Source organism: Lissotriton vulgaris, chromosome 7 (genome assembly GCF_964263255.1).
Source record: "Lissotriton vulgaris chromosome 7, aLisVul1.2, whole genome shotgun sequence".
NCBI classification, from domain to species: domain Eukaryota; kingdom Metazoa; phylum Chordata; class Amphibia; order Caudata; family Salamandridae; genus Lissotriton; species Lissotriton vulgaris.
In genome coordinates, this window is record NC_141695.1 from 416930142 (window position 1) to 416950363 (window position 20222).

At 42.6% G+C, this 20222-nt stretch overlaps 1 protein-coding gene across 2 annotated transcripts in view; it reads right to left on the minus strand.

Moving 5' to 3' along the window:
- The window catches only part of LOC147701769 (sulfotransferase 2B1-like), a 491047-nt gene that overhangs the window by 237258 nt on the left and 233567 nt on the right, over positions 1–20222 (minus strand). For both annotated transcript variants that reach the window (XM_086930397.1, XM_086930396.1), the window contains exon 3: positions 18471–18597. In XM_086930397.1, the coding sequence (XP_086786523.1) occupies positions 18471–18597 (127 nt within the window). The remainder of the gene's footprint in view (positions 1–18470; positions 18598–20222) is intronic.

Genomic DNA, 20222 nt, shown 5'->3' on the forward strand with positions numbered 1-20222 from the left:
CCACTGGCTCCAGGGGAAGCCGGTTGCTGGGAAGATTTCGGGGCATTATCCTTCCCCTGGCCCCGTTTGCGCTGCACAGTAGACATGGCGGCTCACAGTGCTCCGGCCCAGCGCCACGTGGCCAAGTATAATGGCGGGCCGCGTCGTTCAGTTCAAACGCACTCCAGGTCACGCTCCGTAGTCTCCAGCTGCGCCCAGCCCCATGTGCACAGTAGTACGATCCGTGGATCCCTCCGGTGTTCAGGCAGGACAAAGTCCAGGTGCTGATGTCTGCCCCCAAGCACCCTCCAGGCCTCCGTGCGATACAAGCTGCGCCGGGATCCGTTGGCTAACACCGCACCCCTACGCCACAGTAGACACGGCGGCTCACAGTGCTCCGGCCCAGCGCCATGTGGCCAAGTATAATGGCGGGCCGCGTCGTTCAGATCAAACGCACACCAGTTCTCGCTCTGTAGACTCCAGCTGCGCCCAGCCCCACGTGTACAGCAGTACGATCCGTGGTCCCCACCGGAGTTCAGGCAGGACAAAGTCCAGGTGCTGATGTCTGCCCCCAGGCACCCTCCGGGCTTCCGTGCGATACAAGCTGCGCCGGGATCCGTTAGGCCAACACCTTTCCCCTACTCCATGCCAGGGTAGGGAGAGCACCTCCGCTCAAGGCCAACACCTCCGAAGTGCAAATGTCTCGGCAACACCCCGAGGCCAGTGGAGTCGATACTATATCTGCCGCCAGGTCCACTGTTCGTTGGATCTCAGCGACCCTCCACCTTCCGCCAGCTCTGACCTCTTCAAACGAGCTTCAGGGCCCCGCCCACCACCTGTGCCGGGCTCCGATGTCAGGAGAGCCCGGGGTCTCGCAGGCCGCAGAGTGCGCTCGACCCCAGGAGCAATCTCTGGGCTACACCGCTCCAGCGACCACACCAGGGCCGACCGCTCTATCAGACGGACCTCCCCACCGTTTTTGGGGCGGGTGCGCTCCCTCCGATACGTGCTATTAGAAGCTTTGTCGGATCAGCGCCGGAGTGGCACGAATAGGCGTCCTACTCCGCCGCCATCTTGGCCACCAGTTGCCACTAGCTCCTTTTTTATTCATTCTATATATTAATAGCTTGGGTAGCACCCTTGTGAATGAATGCACCGACCTGCCCCCAATTGGAAGCACTGACGCTGAAATATCGAAGGCAAGAATATCGACATCCTATCTACAACATAGTAAGTACAAAAATACTGAAAAAAATATTGATGCTAAAAATATCGCAATTAAAAATATTGTTTTTTTGTAATTAAAAAAATTGTTAAAAAATGTAAATAATACTTATAAACTAAGTAAACATAGTAAAAAATATTTATAAATGTTTAAAATTAATAAATAATACATATACAATAATGTAACATTAATTAAACATATACATAAAATATATAATATATACTTACTTAATAATACGTTTTAATGTTAAGCTACATTTATAAAGCGCACTGACACCGGAGGTTTCCTGGCGCTGAAATTGTGATTGGGGTAAGGCTGAGAGCTAGTGGGAGTTCGAGAAGAGCCAGTTCTTTAAGCTCTTTCTGAAGCTCAGCAGAGTGTTAGAGGTTTTAATTTGTAGGGGGAGAGAATTCCACAGTTTGGGTGCCAGAAAGCTGAATCTGCGGCCACCCAGTTTTTTTAGTTTGAACGCCGGGATGGTAAGCAGGTGGAGATGGGCAGAACGGAGGTTACGGGCCGGGCAGTGCGGGTTGATGAGGGATTTCAGAAAGGCCGGGCGCTTGGTCTGCCGGGCCTTGTAAATTAGGCAGCCGATTTTGAAGGCAGCCCTTTGTTCAATGGGCAGCCAGTGCAGCTTGGACAGAAGGGGTCTAGCAGATTGCCATTTGGGGGCTTTGCAGATGAGTCTTGCTGCCTGGTTCTGCACCATCTGGAGGCGATGGAGCAGGGACCTGGGTAGGCCCCAGTAAAGAGAGTTGGAGAAGTCGAGGCAGGAGAGAACAAGGGAAATGACGATTTGCACCAATGCTTCATGGGAGAGAAGGTGGGAGATTTTGCGGATTTTTCGTAGCTGGAACATACTGGCTGAGATGATGGCTCCGACATGGGTTTTGAGAGAGAGGTCATTATCAATGGTAACGCCCAGGCTTTTTACCGCGCTCGACGGGCTGAGAGGAGTGCCTAGTTCGTTTGGCCAAAATTGTGGGCCCCAGTGTGCCGAGCTAATGCCAGGCAGGATGAGTTCCGTTTTCTCCGGATTTAATTTGAGCTGGTTGGAAATCATCCATTGTTGGATGTGAAGCATTACTGCCTGGAAGTTAGATGCGGCATCAGGGATATCTAAGGGGAAAATAATCTGCATGTCATCTGCATAATTGAGGACAGTGCATTTCCAGTTTCGTAGTGAATGGATTAACGGTCGGATGTATAAATTAAAAAGTAGTGGTGAAAGGGAGGAACCCTGAGGGACTCCACAGGTAGTGGGTACCTGGGTTGCAATAAAAGGGCCTAGATGGACTGTTTGCACTCTGCCCGAGAGGAAGGACTTAATCCATTCCCGGGCAGGGCCCTGGACGCCTGCCTGTTCGACACGGTGGAGAAGGATGTCATGGTCCACCGTGTCGAACGCGGCCGAGAGATCCAAGAGGACCAGTGCCTGTGGGGACCCTCTGCCGGCATTCTCCCGGAGAGTATCAATGACTTTTAGAATAACTGCCTCAGTAGAGTGAGTTGGTCTGAAGCCGGCTTGGTTAGGTTCCAAGAAGCCAGAACTCTCTATGAATGCCGACAGACAAGTTGTCACATGGGCCTCCAGAAGTTTAGAGGTGTAAGGCAAGAGGGAGATGGGCCTATAGTTAGCAGAGTTGGCGGGGTCAGCTCCAGCTTTTTTTAGGAGGGGAACTAGTATGGCCTGCTTGAACACAGAGGGGACCGTGCCAGTGCTCAGGGAGGTGTTCAGAAGGGGAAGAATACAATCAGGTAGAGCTGAGAAGACTGCCCTAAGGACTGGAGGTGGACAGCAGTCATTAGGAGAACCTGATTTAATACGGGTAGTGAGCTCAGAAAGAGTGCTGGGGGTGATAGCTGGGAACTGAGTGAGGGAACAGGGGTTGAGAGGGGAGGAGTCTAAAGGACTAAGGGAAATGGAAGGAGAGATAGCGTTCTTGATGTCTGCGATTTTCTGAATAAAGTAGGTGTTAAGCGCATTGCAGGTGTCTTGGGTTGGGGCCTGAGAGGGAAGTACTCTGTGATCCGATGAGAAATCATTCATGATTTTAGAGATTTCTTTGGATTTGTTGCGAGCTGAGTTGATTCTTTCAGAGATATGTGATGCCTTAGCTTTGGTGATAGCGTTTTTGTATTCATTGCGGGCCCTCACAAACTCTGCACGGTCCTCCTTGGAGTAGCCCCGTCTCCAGTTGCGTTCTAGGTGGCGTAACTTTAGTTTTTGTGCTTTAAGTTCCTCGGAGAACCAGCGATGGGAATTGCCATATCTAGTATGTGCAAATCTGGTGAGAGGGACAAACCTGTCACTAGCTGATTGCAGCCCGGTGGTTATTCCGTCTTCCATAGAGTCAATACCTGATTCTGAGTTAATAATGGGGCGGGTATTAGTCACAAAGTCAAGGAACCCCTGGGAGTCATAGGAGTTCCATTTACGACATAATCCACCAGGAAGGGTAATGACTCATAAATTACAAAATATGATAAATTAAAAATATATCTAAACATATAACAATAACATGAATAACAAGTAAATAATTATATTTTATACATTAAAAAAATACTTTCAATATTTTAAAAATTATTATTATACTACATTATCAAAATTAATAATAAAAATATTAAATAGCTAAATAAATAAATGTACTATTCAAAGTAAAAAAAACTACAGTAATAATAACATTGGGTGCTACAGTAGGGAAAGCATTGGATAGCGTAGGGGTAAAAATTACTATTCCAGCTCCAGAAGGGGCAACAGTAGGGAAAGCGTTGGATAGCTTAGGGGTAAAAATTACTATTCCAACTCCAAAGGGTGTAACAGTGGCAAAAGCGTTGGATAGCGTAGGGGTAAAAATTACTATTCCAACTTCAGAGGGTGGAACTGTAGGGAAAGCTTTGGCTAGTGTAGGGGTAAAAATTACTATTCCAATTCCAGAGGGTGTAACAGTAGGTTAGCGTAGGGTAAAAATTACTATTCCAACTCCAGAGGGTGTAACCATAAGGAAAGCATTGGATAGTGTGGAGGTAAAAATTCCAATTCCAACTCCAGAGGGGGTAACAGTAGGGAAAGCGTTGGATAGCGTAGGGGTAAAAATTACTATCCCAACTCCAGAGGGTGCAACAGTAGGGAAAGTATTGGATAGCGTAGGGATAAATAATTACTATTCCAACTCCAGAGGGGGCAGCAGTAGGGAAAGCGTTGGATAGCGTAGGGGTAAAAATTACTATTCCAACTCCAGAGGGTGTAACAGTAGGGAAAGCATTGGATAGCGTAGGGGTAAAAATTACTATTCCAACTCCAGAAGGGGAACAGTAGGGAAAGCATTAGATAGCTTAGTTTTAAAAGTTACTATTCCATCTCCAGAGGGTGTAACAGTAGGGAAAGCATTGGATAACGTAGGGGTAAAAATTACTATTCCAACTCCAAAGAGTGCTACAGTAGGGAAAGCGTTGGATAGGGTAGAGGTAAAAATTACTATTCCAACTCCAGAGGGGGTAACAGTAGGGAAAGCGTTGGATTGCGTAGGGGTAAAAATTACTATTCCAACTCCAGAGGGTGTAACAGTAGGGAAAGCATTGGGTAGCGTAGGGGTATAAAATTACTATTCTAACTCCAGAGGGTGTAACCGTAAGGAAAACATTGGATAGCGAAGGGGTAAAAATTACTATTCCAACTCTAAAGAGTGCTACAGTAGGGAAAGCGTTGGATAGCGTAGAGGTAAAAATTACTATTCCAACTCCAGAGGGGGCAACAGTAGGGAAAGCGTTGGGTAGCGTAGGGGTAAAAATTACTATTCCAACTCCAGAGGGTGTAACAGTAGGGAAAGCGTTGTATAGCGTAGGGGTAAAAATTACTATTCCATCTCCAGAGGGTGTAACAGTAGGGAAAGCATTGGATAGTGTAGGGGTAAAAATTACTATTCCAACTCCAAAGAGTGCTACAGTAGGGAAAGCATCGGATAGCATAGAGGTAAGAATTACAATTCCAACTCCAGAGGGGGCAACAGTAGGGAAAGAGTTGAATAGCGTAGGGGTAAAAATCACTATTTGAACTCCAGGGAGTGAAACAGTAAGGAAAACATTGGATTTAAACATAACATACCTATACATAATTTTTGTGTTTAAAATAATAAATAATTTAATTTTTAAATACATCTACATCTTTTACAAACAGTTAATAATTATTAAAAGCAATTACAATTGAATAATTAATTAACAATAAATTAACAGTAAATACCAATAAATATTAATTAATAAGTAATACTCACCAAATAATAAATAGTAAACAATAAAATATTTTCCAATACAAAACAATATTAATTATCTAAAATTAATTCACAATTAAAAATTATTAATCAATAAAAAAATTCATACTAAATAATACTTTTTATATTTCCAAATAATAAAAATTCATTACCAATTAAAAATATTAATTGCCAATTAACAAAATTATTTACCAAATAAAAAATGAATTACAAAATAAAAAAATGAATTACCAATTTAAAACATTAATTACCAATTAAAAAACATAATTAACAATTAAAAACATTAATTACCTATTACAAAATTATTTATCAATTAGAATAATTATTTGTCAATCAATAATTATTATAAATAAAATATTTATTCATACCAATAAATAAATATAAATCATTAATTAATTACAATTAAAATACTTCCCATCCAATTCCCCTATAAACCCACAACCCACTACAGAAAAAAAAAAAAATAATTAAAATTAATTTATAATTTCTAAAAATTTGTAATTAATTTAGTATATTTAAATTACTTTCCACCCTATACCCCTATAAACCCACAACCTGCTCCAATACTAAAACATAAAGTTTACTTAAAAATAACAATATTAATATATAAAAGTAGTACACACATAAATTAAAAACAATTAAAATACTTAACAAAAACATATTACGGATACATAATAAAATACATACCAATAATACAAATATTGATATTAGTAACATCGAGATTAGTTACATCGATATATATGCTATAGATATTACTAACTGCGATATTACTTAAATCGATATTAAAAAAATCGATATTACCTACCTTAGGGTTGATATTCTGTCCAACGATATTCTTGACCTCGATATTCTATACCTTCGATATTTCCAACTCGATATTTTTGTACGTTGATATATAAAACTCGATATTTAGACTGTGCACCCTCGAATTGGACATCAACCTATACCAGTTCTACTCTTCGCCGACTATGCAATACTTATGGCCCGCACTCCACTGGCTTTGCAGCATTTTCTAGACAAATTCGTACATTTTATGGAGAATCTGGGGTTATTTATCAACATTAGCAAAACCTTTGTCATGAAAGCAGACCAAAGACTATCGAAGGGGCATAACATTTTAATAAGAATAGCAATTTTACTACATCTGTCCTCTTTTTTATATTTGGGGATTTTATTTGATGGCATAGAGAATTGGAGAAGTGCAGTAATCTCAAGAAGGATGCAGTTTATTAGATCAATCACAGGTCTGTGCAATCCTAAAGAAATGTTAACCGTCTGAAATGCCAAATGCCAATCAATTACAATGTATGGTTCCGAGCTGTGGGGATATGTAAATGTGGACTCTTTTCAGCTGCTAGAAAACGTTTAAAAAAAAATCTAATTGGGCTCCCCACCGGCTGTTCGAACTTTTTCAGCCACTTGGAACTCGGAGCAACTCATTTAGCTAATTTTATAAAAGTGCAGCCAATGCTCTTCTGGCATAAGATTTGAACTTTAGATTATATGGATTTTATTCTTTCTATTGCACAGGACTGTTGTGATTCGGAGTTTGCTCTGAAAATTCCATGGTTACATATTATCAAAAAATGTATGACTGACATTTGTCATTCTGAATATTATGATAACCCAGAAACGCATCACAAGGCAATCACTAAAAACAGAACTGGTAGATGCAAGATTATTGGTAGAACTGGTCAAACCAGTTCTACCAAAATATTAACATCCCAGGGGAACGCATAAACTGTGCCTGTTTTATACTGAGCCCCATTACCCCTGAACGAACTGTATGGCTCCTACCGAACTGTCTCTGATCACGGAGGCTCTGTTTACTTCCTATCCCCATGGCAACCCGGCGCGCGCGTGACGATCGCGCAACCACGTGATGGCATCACGCGACGCAGGGCGAGCCACGCCCTCCGCGCCCACAATGGCGGCCGCCTTTAACTACGGCGCCGCATTTCTCTCCTTTACGGGTGCACGGAGGGAGTGAAGTAGGTTATCAGCCGATTTCCGACCAGAGAAACTGTAAGTAGAATCTGCCCTTATGGAAACGCCTCAGTTTCCGAACCTCTTTCCATCGATAGAGAAGGGGAACACACGATACTGGATACTCTCCATTGACCCTATGATGTTCCCTTGTCTCTTTTCCACAGAATACGTTTTGAACTCTGTAGCTTCCCCTCAATCCCCGTGCAACAAACATTTCTCCATTGAGGAGTAAGTGTTTTTTATTTCTGACAATGTTTGTGTAGTGTGTTGTTTGTCTTATGTTACATGTGGTTTTGGATCAAGTTGGCACTTTATCACGTCGGTAATCCCTGACACAAATCAATCAGAATTACGACTTAGGCACGCACAATCAAGCTTGTGTAAAGAGTGGTTTAAACGATAGAACTACGTATGCGTGCTCACTCTCACACCTATATTGATAGGTGTGCCCTCCCAGGAACATTCAGTTCCAATTTAGAAATTATGCTGATACACCGCACCATGGTTAATTCGCATTACTGAATGTGGAATGAATCACAGACAGAGCGGGCAACGTCACTTCACTACGTTACAGGCACGTAAATAACCTTTATGACTGATAATATTCTCTCTTTTACAGGTCTTTACATTTTTTGTAACCACATTTGGGTTACAGTTATATTTACCCATTTAGCAATTTTGCTACTTAGGGTCCTGAAAGGGTTGCAGGTATGGCAGGGTGTTAGTGTACCCTGACCACCCAACTCCTTTTACATCATTTTGGTCCTGAAGAAAAACCGGTAACTCCCATTTTGGTTTGAAACATGTAGACCTAACACATACCACAGATACACTAGGTCCTATTAAAGCCTTTATTGTATCAACACTGTTTTTAATATTGTCCAGTAGCCTTAGAATAAACAATATTTGGATAAGTCATACCAGGACAATTTTTAACTCACTGACTTTTTTTCTTTTTTCACATTCATCACCCACATACCCGCTCCACTGTATTCCAGGTGTCGCAGCACACCTTGGCGGCACTCGGCTGTCAAGGTGGCCCCGATGATGAAGCATGTCACCGACCAGGTCGGTGAGTGAGGGGTTCCTTAAAAACAAAGGAGGACTTCTTCTTTAACACTAGTGTCTCATTCCACCAATATTGGCTATCTAGCCTTGTCTTTTGTGGTACTCCTTTATATTGTTATATAGTTACCTATCCAGGGGATTGGGAGTACCCTTCCGTCCACCCTAGTGGATAAAATCCCTTAACTCTCCAACCTTGTTAAATATATATCTTGGCAGCGCACAGCTGCGAGAGTTTCTGTCCTTCTTTGATCCTTAACCCGTCCTTTAGACATCTCACCTACACATACATTCTGTTTCATATATTTTTTCTCAAACATGGGAGAGAACCAAGGTCTCACATACTCCACAGAGGAGGTAGATGCTATCTTTGGGGAAATCTCCGGTTTTGCAGATGCAAGCATTTCCCAGACCATATCACAAACAGGCGATTGGGAAAAACTAACAGAAATGAAGAGGGAACGCATAAGAACAATACTACATGGCACCATCTTAAAAGAATATGTCACCAACAACATGGCACCTAAGGGTCTTCTGGTTACAAATGCCCCACGGATTTTTCTAAATGATGCGCAGTTTCGTAAAGACTGGGCGCTAATAGCCTGGCATTGCACGCATGATTGGATTGTTTTAATACTGAAAACAGCCCTAAGACTGTCAGAATCCATTCAAATCGACATTCAAAAGACAGAAGCGCATATAAAGGCCACTATAACTGGATACAAAAGAAGGTTAGACGAAATTAATAAGGAAATAACTGAATATAAAGACAACTTGACCCAGCAAAAAGTCACGAAATTTCAAAAGGACCTAAAAAGATTCTCTTTTGTCAAGACATACCCCTATTCGGATCCCGATTACAAACCACCTGATAAACCCACATCTGACTCTGACGCATCAAGTGTCTCATCAGGCAGTAGCAACGGATCTAACACCAGCGTTAATAAACAAAGGGGAAGAGGAGGGAGAAGAGGCCAAGGAAACTTCTGGCCTGGATTCCAACCTCCCATGTTCCAGGATCCTTTTAACCAAACGGCAAATTTTCAAATGTATGGTTGGCAACCTCCTTTCCAACCACATTTTCATTCTCCCCCTTTCCATCAAAACCAGTTTCGCCCTCCTTTTTTTCACAGGGGCAGAAGGGGAAGAGGAAAAAACAGGCAACCCAACCAGGTACACTGGGAGGAAGATGACCCAGTGAGCAACAGAATGAAGAGCAAGGCGGGCACAAGCAGTGCGAAACCTTAGTCACAAATCTGTCATCAAGACCATTAACAACCATTGAGGAAAATGTTCTTAACAAAGGACTTGGGTATGTCCCCACGGCACGGATGGATAAATTCCAGTTACACTGTGAGCTGGCCGGTTTTTTCAGGAAATTAAGGCTAAAAGCTTTTTTTGAGAAACAGGGTCAGCCAAGAGAGTGTGAAGTGGAAAATGAGAGTGGACTAAGGTTGAAATCAACCTTCATGCCACCTCCACACACAACACCAGTGGAACTAATGACTATGGAACAAGCTGTCTACAATGATGTTGAGAAGATGCAAACAACCACCCATTTCCAGAACCTAAGCAACGTAGAAAAAACGGCATTAAAAGAACTACGTGCCTGTGAAACGACAATTATAAAACCTGCTGACAAAAGCGGTGGACTAGTAATCATGGACACTACCGCCTATCGCGAAGAATGTGTCCGACTTCTGAGTGATAGAATCCACTATCAAGTTTTGAACACTGACCCAACAAGCGATCTGAAGGCTGAAATATGTCAACTGGTTGAAATGGCAGAATCCAATGGTGCAATATCAAAACAGGAAGCAGACTACTTATGCACCACTGAAGGGAAGACCCCTTATTTTTACATCTTACCAAAGATGCATAAGGGTAGACTACCCCCTCCAGGACGCCCAATAGTTTCTGGCATTGGCTCTTTACTAGAACCTCTCTCTAGGTTCTGTGACTTTTTTCTAAAAACCATTGTACAGAAGTCAACTACTTACCTGCAAGACACAAAGAGTCTATTAAATTTACTACAAGACGTGGAAGTTGATGAGAACACTGTGCTACTGAGCTTTGATATTGAAAGCCTATACACAAGCATACCCCAGGACGACACCATCCGAGTCCTGGGGAACACCCTAGAGAATGCAGACTGGCCTTTTCACACTCCCAAGGCCTTCATTCTGGAATGCGCCACCCTGGCCCTCAAACCTAATTACTTCGAGTTTGAAGGAACACTTTTCTTACAAACCGGGGGGACCTCAATGGGCAGTGTTTTTGCCCCCAGTATAGCTGGTATGTACGTGTATGACTTTGAGAATAAATTCATTCTGAACGATGTGAATCCATATCGTGAACATCTGACCTTTTGGAGGCGATACATTGATGACGTCCTTGCCATCTGGCAAGGACCGACTGAACTTCTAGAACAATTCATCGCTTGGATCAACACTTGTGATAGGAACCTCAGATTCACGAGCTGCTACGACAAAGGAGAAATTGTTTTTCTCGATGTAGTAATTAACAAGGAAGGCAATCATCTGGAAACGAAAACCCATTACAAACCAACCTCGAAAAACAATCTTTTAAGGTTTGAAAGTTTCCACCCTCGACCTCTTAGGGAAAACCTACCCTACGGACAATTCTTAAGACTACGCAGGAATTGTAGCAAACTATCTGACTACAAAAAACAAGCGAATGACCTATCTGAAAAACTAGGTAATCGGGGGTATCCTAAGAAAATAGTAAACAAATGCCAAAAGAGGGCCAGGAACCAGCCCAGAGAAGCACTCCTTGAAGAGAAAACCAGAACTGATACAGAAATACCACTGACCTGTGTGACCACATTCAACTCGATTTCCAACCAAGTAACTAAGAGCATAAACACACATTGGAATATCATAAATACTGGTAATTTACACTGGGAAAAACCGCTATTTTCTTTCAAGAAGTCTCAAAGCTTAAAAGACACTTTTGTCAACACCAGACCAAGAGCAAAGTTGACTTCAACCACACCTTCCATTACCAGGGCCTGGGGCCTACCTGATGTAACTGGACACTTTCGCTGCGGAGATTGCAGTGTATGCCATTTAACCAGGAATACAAAGACTCTTGATTTAGAAGCTGGGAAAACCTGGAGGCAAATTGCGCATACCAACTGTAACAGTGAAAATGTAGTCTATCTCATTGAATGTACTTGCAGAAAACGATACATTGGGATGACGACCCGAAAGGTAAAACAGAGAATCTGTGAACATCGCAGCACCATACGCTGCAAGAAAAATGCGACCCGACTGACAGATCATTTCCTTGAAATAGGCCACACTCCTAATGACATGTTCTGGACTGTCATTGAGCAGATCACTCCAGGACCAAACATACAAAAACGCCTGTACGAGAAAGAACAAAGATGGGTATATAGACTGTCTACCAACAAAAATGGCCTGAATGACAATATCCCTTGGGCCTCTGTCCTCTCTTAGATACCTCATCTTCAGCACTTCCATATATTCCCTACCAGCAAACACCCCATTGTGTTGTTACTTTTAGTCATCTGCTAGGGTAAGGGAATGATGGCCTTTAATCCCCTAAAGTTTTTCCTCATTACACCTCCAATACTAAATGAGTATGCCCAAATGCCTGATATAAAAGTGTATGCCCCCTCCTTCTTTGTCCCATCCCCAATAATGGGCTGTTCAGACTACTGGCCCGTTCAGACTCCATACACGGAGCTTTGATCAAAATATTAACATCCCAGGGGAACGCATAAACTGTGCCTGTTTTATACTGAGCCCCATTACCCCTGAACGAACTGTATGGCTCCTACCGAACTGTCTCCGATCACGGAGGCTCTGTTTACTTCCTATCCCCATGGCAACCCGGCGCGCGCGTGACGATCGCGCAACCACGTGACGTCATCACGCGACGCCGGGCGAGCCACGCCCTCCGCGCCCACAATGGCGGCCGCCTTTAACTACGGCGCCGCATTTCTCTCCTTTACGGGTGCACGGAGGGAGTGAAGTAGGTTATCAGCCGATTTCCGACCAGAGAAACTGTAAGTAGAATCTGCCCTTACGGAAACGCCTCAGTTTCCGAACCTCTTTCCATCGATAGAGAAGGGGAACATACGATATTGGATACTCTCCATTGACCCTATGATGTTCCCTTGTCTCTTTTCCACAGAATACGTTTTGAACTCTGTAGCTTCCCCTCAATCCCCGTGCAACAAACATTTCTCCATTGAGGAGTAAGTGTTTTTTATTTCTGACAATGTTTGTGTAGTGTGTTGTTTGTCTTATGTTACATGTGGTTTTGGATCAAGTTGGCACTTTATCACGTCGGTAATCCCTGACACAAATCAATCAGAATTATGACTTAGGCACGCACAATCAAGCTTGTGTAAAGAGTGGTTTAAACGATAGAACTACGTATGCGTGCTCACTCTCACACCCATATTGATAGGTGTGCCCTCCCAGGAACATTCAGTTCCAATTTAGAAATTATGCTGATACACCGCACCATGGTTAATTCGCATTACTGAATGTGGAATGAATCACAGACAGAGCGGACTACGTCACTTCACTACGTTACAGGCACGTAAATAACCTTTATGACTGATAATATTCTCTCTTTTACAGGTCTTTACATTTTTTGTAACCACATTTGGGTTACAGTTATATTTACCCATTTAGCAATTTTGCTACTTAGGGTCCTGAAAGGGTTGCAGGTATGGCAGGGTGTTAGTGTACCCTGACCACCCAACTCCTTTTACATCATTTTGGTCCTGAAGAAAAACCGGTAACTCCCATTTTGGTTTGAAACATGTAGACCTAACACATACCACAGATACACTAGGTCCTATTAAAGCCTTTATTGTATCAACTAAGCATGAGCGAATTTTGCGGATCTCGCGTTCGCGAATTTTGCGGATTTGCGGATTCGCAATCCGCAAAATCCGCGAATTCCCGCGAATTTGCGGATTTTTTTGTTTTGTGTTCGCCCGTGTTTCTGCCAGTTCGCGAGGGTTTTGTACACTTTCGCAAATTGCGAACTTACCTGTCGGGTCGCAAGTTTCGCGAACTTGTTGTTTCTACGTGTCCAGCCTGTTTGGGACACTCTTCTTCATCACTGCCACTCTCTGTCACCACTGCCACTCTCTGACTACTCATGCCACCCTCTGGCCCACCCATGCCACCCTCTGTTTCATCACCACACCCTCTGGTTGTCCAGTGTACATTATTTTCGGCAAAGCAAAGCACACCTTCCCTGCCTCAAGTGACCTGAAATAATTTGGGGCTGATTAATGTGTCACAGAATATTTTTTTAGCTGGCACCTGCTTCCTTAGTGCGCCCTGATTAGTGATCTTTTGCACTTGCTAAGTGCTTTCATTGTTGCAAAATTAGTTACAACACCTGCCCTGCCCCAACTGACAATAATGAATTAGGGGCTGATTAATGGATTTTAACTTCCAGCCTGGCTCCTGCTTGTCTCCCTTAGCTGTAATTCAGGACCTTTGTGGCATATGTGTAACTATTCTGAGGTTCAGAGCAGGGTCACATAATAGTTTCAACTGGCAACTGAACTCTGGAGGGGCCCCTCAGGAAGCTCTACAGGAAATGGCTACTAATGATGAGCCTGAACTTTTGAACCTGGTAAGTAGTTACTTTCAGTTTTGCTAAAATCGTATTTCTGCAATTTTGCACTTATTCGCGGGCGCGAACTCACGCGAACTCACGCGAACAGTGCGAGCAGTGCGAGCAAAATCCGCTGCTCGCGGATTTGCGGATTTTGCGGGAGATTCGCAAATCTCGCGGATTGCGGATTTCCCGAAAATCCGCAAAATCCGCGAGCGGAACGGATTTTCCGCCCATGACTAGTATCAACACTGTTTTTAATATTGTCCAGTAGCCTTAGAATAAACAATATTTGGATAAGTCATACCAGGACAATTTTTAACTCACTGACTTTTTTTCTTTTTTCACATTCATCACCCACATACCCGCTCCACTGTATTCCAGGTGTCGCAGCACACCTTGGCGGCACTCGGCTGTCAAGGTGGCCCCGATGATGAAGCATGTCACCGAACAGGTCGGTGAGTGAGGGGTTCCTTAAAAACAAAGGAGGACTTCTTCTTTAACACTAGTGTCTCATTCCACCAATATTGGCTATCTAGCCTTGTCTTTGGTGGTACTCCTTTATATTGTTATATAGTTACCTATCCAGGGGATTGGGAGTACCCTTCCGTCCACCCTAGTGGATAAAATCCCTTAACTCTCCAACCTTGTTAAATATACAAACCAACTGTACAGCATAACCAAATGATTTTGACCAGTTTCTCGATTCAACCGTTTTTAATTAGCGTTCTTACTTCCCAACATAGGTTTGTTTTGATGCATTTTAGGCTTGACATCTTTCATCGTTTGACAAGCTTCCCAACTACTAACAACTGGTCATGCAAACTAATGTATTACCCTTGTGACAAGATGTGTGAACATTCAAACATACATGTACTGTTTTTTTGTAAATTTTATAAGGATCTGAGGATATCAAGCCGCCATTGAAATCACTAAATTATAGACAATGTAGGCCAGCGTATTTATATTTACAATTACTCCCAAATTTGTATTCATGTGTGGTATTAGCTAGATTCTTGAGGGCTGCTATTGGCAGACCTAAGTCACTAATTGCTGTATGCTAAATTGCACATGCTTTTTATCTGCACTCTTATCTTTTAAAAAAACTATTTTAAAAATTCTTTTAAATGTACCGTTATGTACACTTTTATGATTCATCACTTTGAATCGAATAAAAATGACTATTCAATTTTCAAAATCTTTATTCGGATTTCAAAAATCCATAAAAGCACACTTTAAAACAATTGACATTTACAATTACAGTTACAATAGGTGCAATAGACACTATAAGGTACATTATTAGTACATTTACTACGTCGCGCATTTCAAAAGTGCAAGAAAGAAACAATAGTCATTAATAATTCATGAGTATTCCATACTTCTATGTACATTAAAAATAACTTTTAAAAAACAGCTTGTCCGAAATATGAGTTCATCATCCTCCAGTTTTAAAAGCATCAAATAAGACTGGTTCAGGGAAATGGGTCTACATTTTTTAAAATATGGAGCTAAAAACCATTTAATGTATTTCATATAAAACTTACACATGAAGAAGAAATGTACATCATTTTGTTTGCTGGTGCCGTCACAGGGACACGGAGTCTTGTCAGCTACGGTGTGTCCCAGAGGAAAACAAAGTAAAAATTTTACCGTTCCTGCTTTCAGTCTAAACAATAAAGATCTTTCCCAGTAGCACATTGGTAGAGTCAAATACAACGGAAGTTGCTGGGTTAATAGACCATTGTTAATATAGGACACAACAGTTTGTTTCTTTATCTCTTCTGACAATCTTTTTTCCCTGTAACTGGCATACAGTTCAAGTTGGACTACCTTTTTGTCTGCCCTCTGTATACAGGATGGGTTTTCAAAGAGGTTGCCCCTGTCTATACTAGACAGACTCTCTTGTATGCCACGGAACCATGGGATCTTATTCCATTTATCACAAGCCAGACATTCCCTCAAGATGTCATGTGTTAGGCTAGCATATTCGTTTACCCAGATAGCTAGCCAAAATAATGCAGGCCTGGCTGCAATAAAGTCACTAATATAGGGTGCATTCAGCTCCGAGTGACAGATAAACCCTGACGATGAAATGGGAGCCCCCAGTAGCTTCCTACAGAGCCGGTTTTCTTCTCTTTGTATTGAGGGGGTTTTTACCGACCCCCAAATTTCGGCACCATAAGTTGCCACTGGGATGCATTGGAGCCTATAAATCTTTAAAATTGCTTTAGTTGCTCCAACTTTCCTCGGTTTGGGGAGAGATAAAATTGAGTTTATGGCCTTTGAGAACTTGCCTGTGGCGTGGGCAATATGCCCACTCCACAGGCCGTTCGCAGCAAAGACCATACCTAGATATGGGAAAGTTTTAGTTAGGAGCAACTTGTCAGCTCCTATTGTGATAGAATTTAATTGCTTAGCACCCGGCCCACAAGACATGATAAATGATTTTTTAAAATTTACTTTTAAATCCAAATTCCCCATATATGATGCGAAATCCCTGACTAGTGCCCGTAGGGCGTTGGGTGTTAATCCCATAAGCACAGCGTCATCCGCGTATAAAAGGCACGGTAGTTGCTGATCTTTAATTTTAGGGACATCTTGGGTAGCCTTTTTTAAGGAGTCTCTCAAGCCATTTATGTATGTATATTATTATTACTTACATTTTCTTGGTAAAGGCATAGGTATAAGAGGCATATGCATGGGAAAAAATTCTTGGTAAAGGCATGCATTGTGAGGACAGTTTTGCAAAGGCATGTGTGTTAATGGCATGCATTGTTCATAAAACCATCCAAAGTACATGGGCCCTTATTTATGAGGCCTTGCGTCAGTTTTGTGCCGCCGGTGCGTCACTTTTTGTGACGCACCAGCAGCGTACAAAATGCGCCTTGTTGCGCCATATTTAAAAAGTGACGCATCTAGGTAGATGCGTCACTTTTTAAACCCCTGCGCCACATTATACCTGCGTCAGGTATAATGTATGCAAGGGGGGCGTTCCCCCGCAAAAAGCCTCGTAATAGTGACGCAGTGAAATCTATGAGATTTCACTGCGTCACTTTTAGGATGCTGTTGCGTCAAAATCTTGCGCCTGCCTCACAGCAGGCGTAAGACTGACCCCCGCCCTTTCACATGGGGCTTTCCCCATGTGAAAGGACGCATTGCTAGAGTTGCGTCACTTTTGTGACACACTCCAGCAATGCGTCACTTTTGCGCTTACAGATGCGTCAGAAATACTGACGTATCTGTAAGTCCTTGCGACATGATGCGTCATACATTAAATATGACGCATCATTGGTGTCGCAAGGAGTGCGCAGTGAAAAGTGACGCATCGCTGTTTTAACGCAGCGATGCGTCACTTTTCATAAATGAGGCCCATGGAGTCCTCTAAAGCCTGGAGAAGCTGTAGTATCACCAAACTCAGTGGTACTCCCCCGCTGTCAAGCATGCGTTTTGCCCGCTTTCTTTTCAGAATGAAGGGTAGCATTGGAAGAGACTCAACTGGACCTCCCCACTAAACCCTCTCACCTGAGAGACCTTTGACACAGAGCTGTCAGATCACAGTGACAGGTGCCCCATAAATATTTTTCCTTACTGGAGAAACAAGTATGCAGGGACACAACTCCCTGCTTGTCCGGGCTGTTGCTTTTTTGTTTTCAGAAAATACAAAAAACTTGTCAGCGTGGACCCTACAACCATGGGGTCAGGTTTATAAATATCTCATACAACACAAGCGAACAAGACAACTTGTTGAAATGAGCTGCCTGGAGGGCAGAATGCAGCACTTAGAAAGAAGAAAAACGAGGAGGGGAACCTCGTTGTGCCTCCTCTGGAAGGATAAGATTCTGAAGCATTTCCAGGTTTGGAATGCACCAAAGTCTATGGTTGGTTGCGTGAGACCACCATGGAATGCCTTCTCAGGGCAAAGTAACAACACAAGCTAGCGATGTGCTCTGCAATGAGTTATTCCAGATTTACCAAGCAACACAGGGCCATGCAAGGTGGCTTTGCAGTGCTTGCCCTTGCAACAACATGGGTGAGGTAAGGGCAACACAATACATTGACAAATCTGGACCTTGGAGTCCAATGTGCAAAATTCAAGGCTTCTTTGGAGTTGCTGCTCCGACCGCCCCACTGAAGGCATAGAGATAACCGCCTGCCTGGTAGAAATCTCTCAAATCAACGGATTGGCCTCTACTAGGGGAGTGGCTGTGATAGTCTCCAGTCACCTGACAGACCGGTGGGCCTCCGCAATGAGTTTAAATGAACCCAATATTGTTTTGTGCATGATGTTTGACGTAGCTACGTACACTCACCTCTGCCTGCAAGGAAGTCCTCAAGAAGTTCTTCAAAGTTGCTCGGAGTGTTCAAGTAATTTGCAATCGATGCAAAGTGGTACATGGACACGAGGACATCTTTTGGGTTTCGAATCGTGTATATAACCTAAAGACAATATGACCCACATTTCAGTTGCTGCCTCAGTTATTACAACTACAATCTTGGAAGACATTGTGCAGATTACCAAGAAGTTATAAAAAATCATGCAAACAATATTTGCAGGGCTCTATTTTTAAACAAATTCTTAAGCGGGAAAACAAATTAGCATGTTATGACGTCAGAGACTTCACACTGCCTTTGACATAAACTGCAACACAGGAAGAGATTATAGTAAAAAGAAGTGAAATAAATGTCAAATGAAGTCTAAAAGACCAAAAGCGCATTAAAACAGGGCGAATGGCTAACAAGAAGCAGATAAACACACTGGCTATCAGCAAACTTCAAACATATTTTATAAACGTATTTTTTGGCTAGTGGAAAGAAAGGAGTAAGAGCCATGAAAGAGGCCGCTCTGCTTTCAATGTGACAGAAGCTAGGAGAGAGGTGAGCTGATAGCCGGACCTGCTCTCTGCTCCCACAGTGCCAAGAATCTTCACTCTTCTCAGGGTTTGTACTCTACTGAGCACCTACATTCCTTCTGTCTGTGCGTTCCTTCTGCCTAGAACATGTCATCTGCCAATAGATGTAGCCTGTCTCTCTCTCCGCCTAGGACGGGGAAAACTTTAGAACTTACACCATGCTCAATGTAGGTCCAGAGGCTGCATTCTGCCGCTATCATGCAGTCTGTCTGGACATTCGCAGAACCTTAAATGTGCTGAGAACCAGCGCTGTAATGTAGCAATGCACATTATCAGCAACTGTCCAGTACTTGCAAATGGCATGCACATCTTTACTGCTAAAGCCATACACACTTCTCCTTCACCCTACATCAGTTATGTTTACCACTTATTAACCAGTCCTGCACCAGGCCTGCAATCTTCCTACCCCGGCCGTACGCTCTGTAATTAGCCCCGCGCCAGTGCTTGATTCTGCTTTGAGTTGATGTAGAGGAAATCACATTTTATTTGTAGGGGTGCATTATAATCACACGTTTAGCGCACCTCCATATAATACTTTGATGTAGTAACATGAAGTGTTAGGATCATGAAATGTAATAACGTGAACTGTGATGTATTTAGGCCATTGAATCATAATATGAATAACTAATGTGGAAATTGAATGTGACCAGCAGAAAATTTTAACATAAAGAAATTGGGGTCATGCAACTGACAATAATTCATTTGTTTATTGTTTTTTTTTATTTAGTAATTTATATGTAGGTAGGAATATTAATCGTATGTGCGCTATTTCTTATGAGATTTCGTGAAGCTCATTTGCTATTTTCTTATGTTCGCTACATCTTGTAGGCATGAAATGCAATTTCCCTGGAAGCTTTTGCCCTATAATTAATGGCTGATTTTTTTTTGTGTCTTGGAATCTGTTCTTTCCCACATTTTGAGTGCAGGTGGAAGAAGCACCCTCGTTAACTATAATAATGCCTTTGTTGTGGTTTACCCTGGAGAAGGTCTGGAGATCAAGGTCACCCATGCAAAATGCTACTCCTCCCCAAGTGAGGGATAACAAGGAGAAATATACTAATTTATCCTCGTTTTTCCTCATTCTATATGTGCACCATTCTGCAGCACACATAGGAAGAGCAAAATGCCTCCCAGGATTGTTGTTGTGCAGGA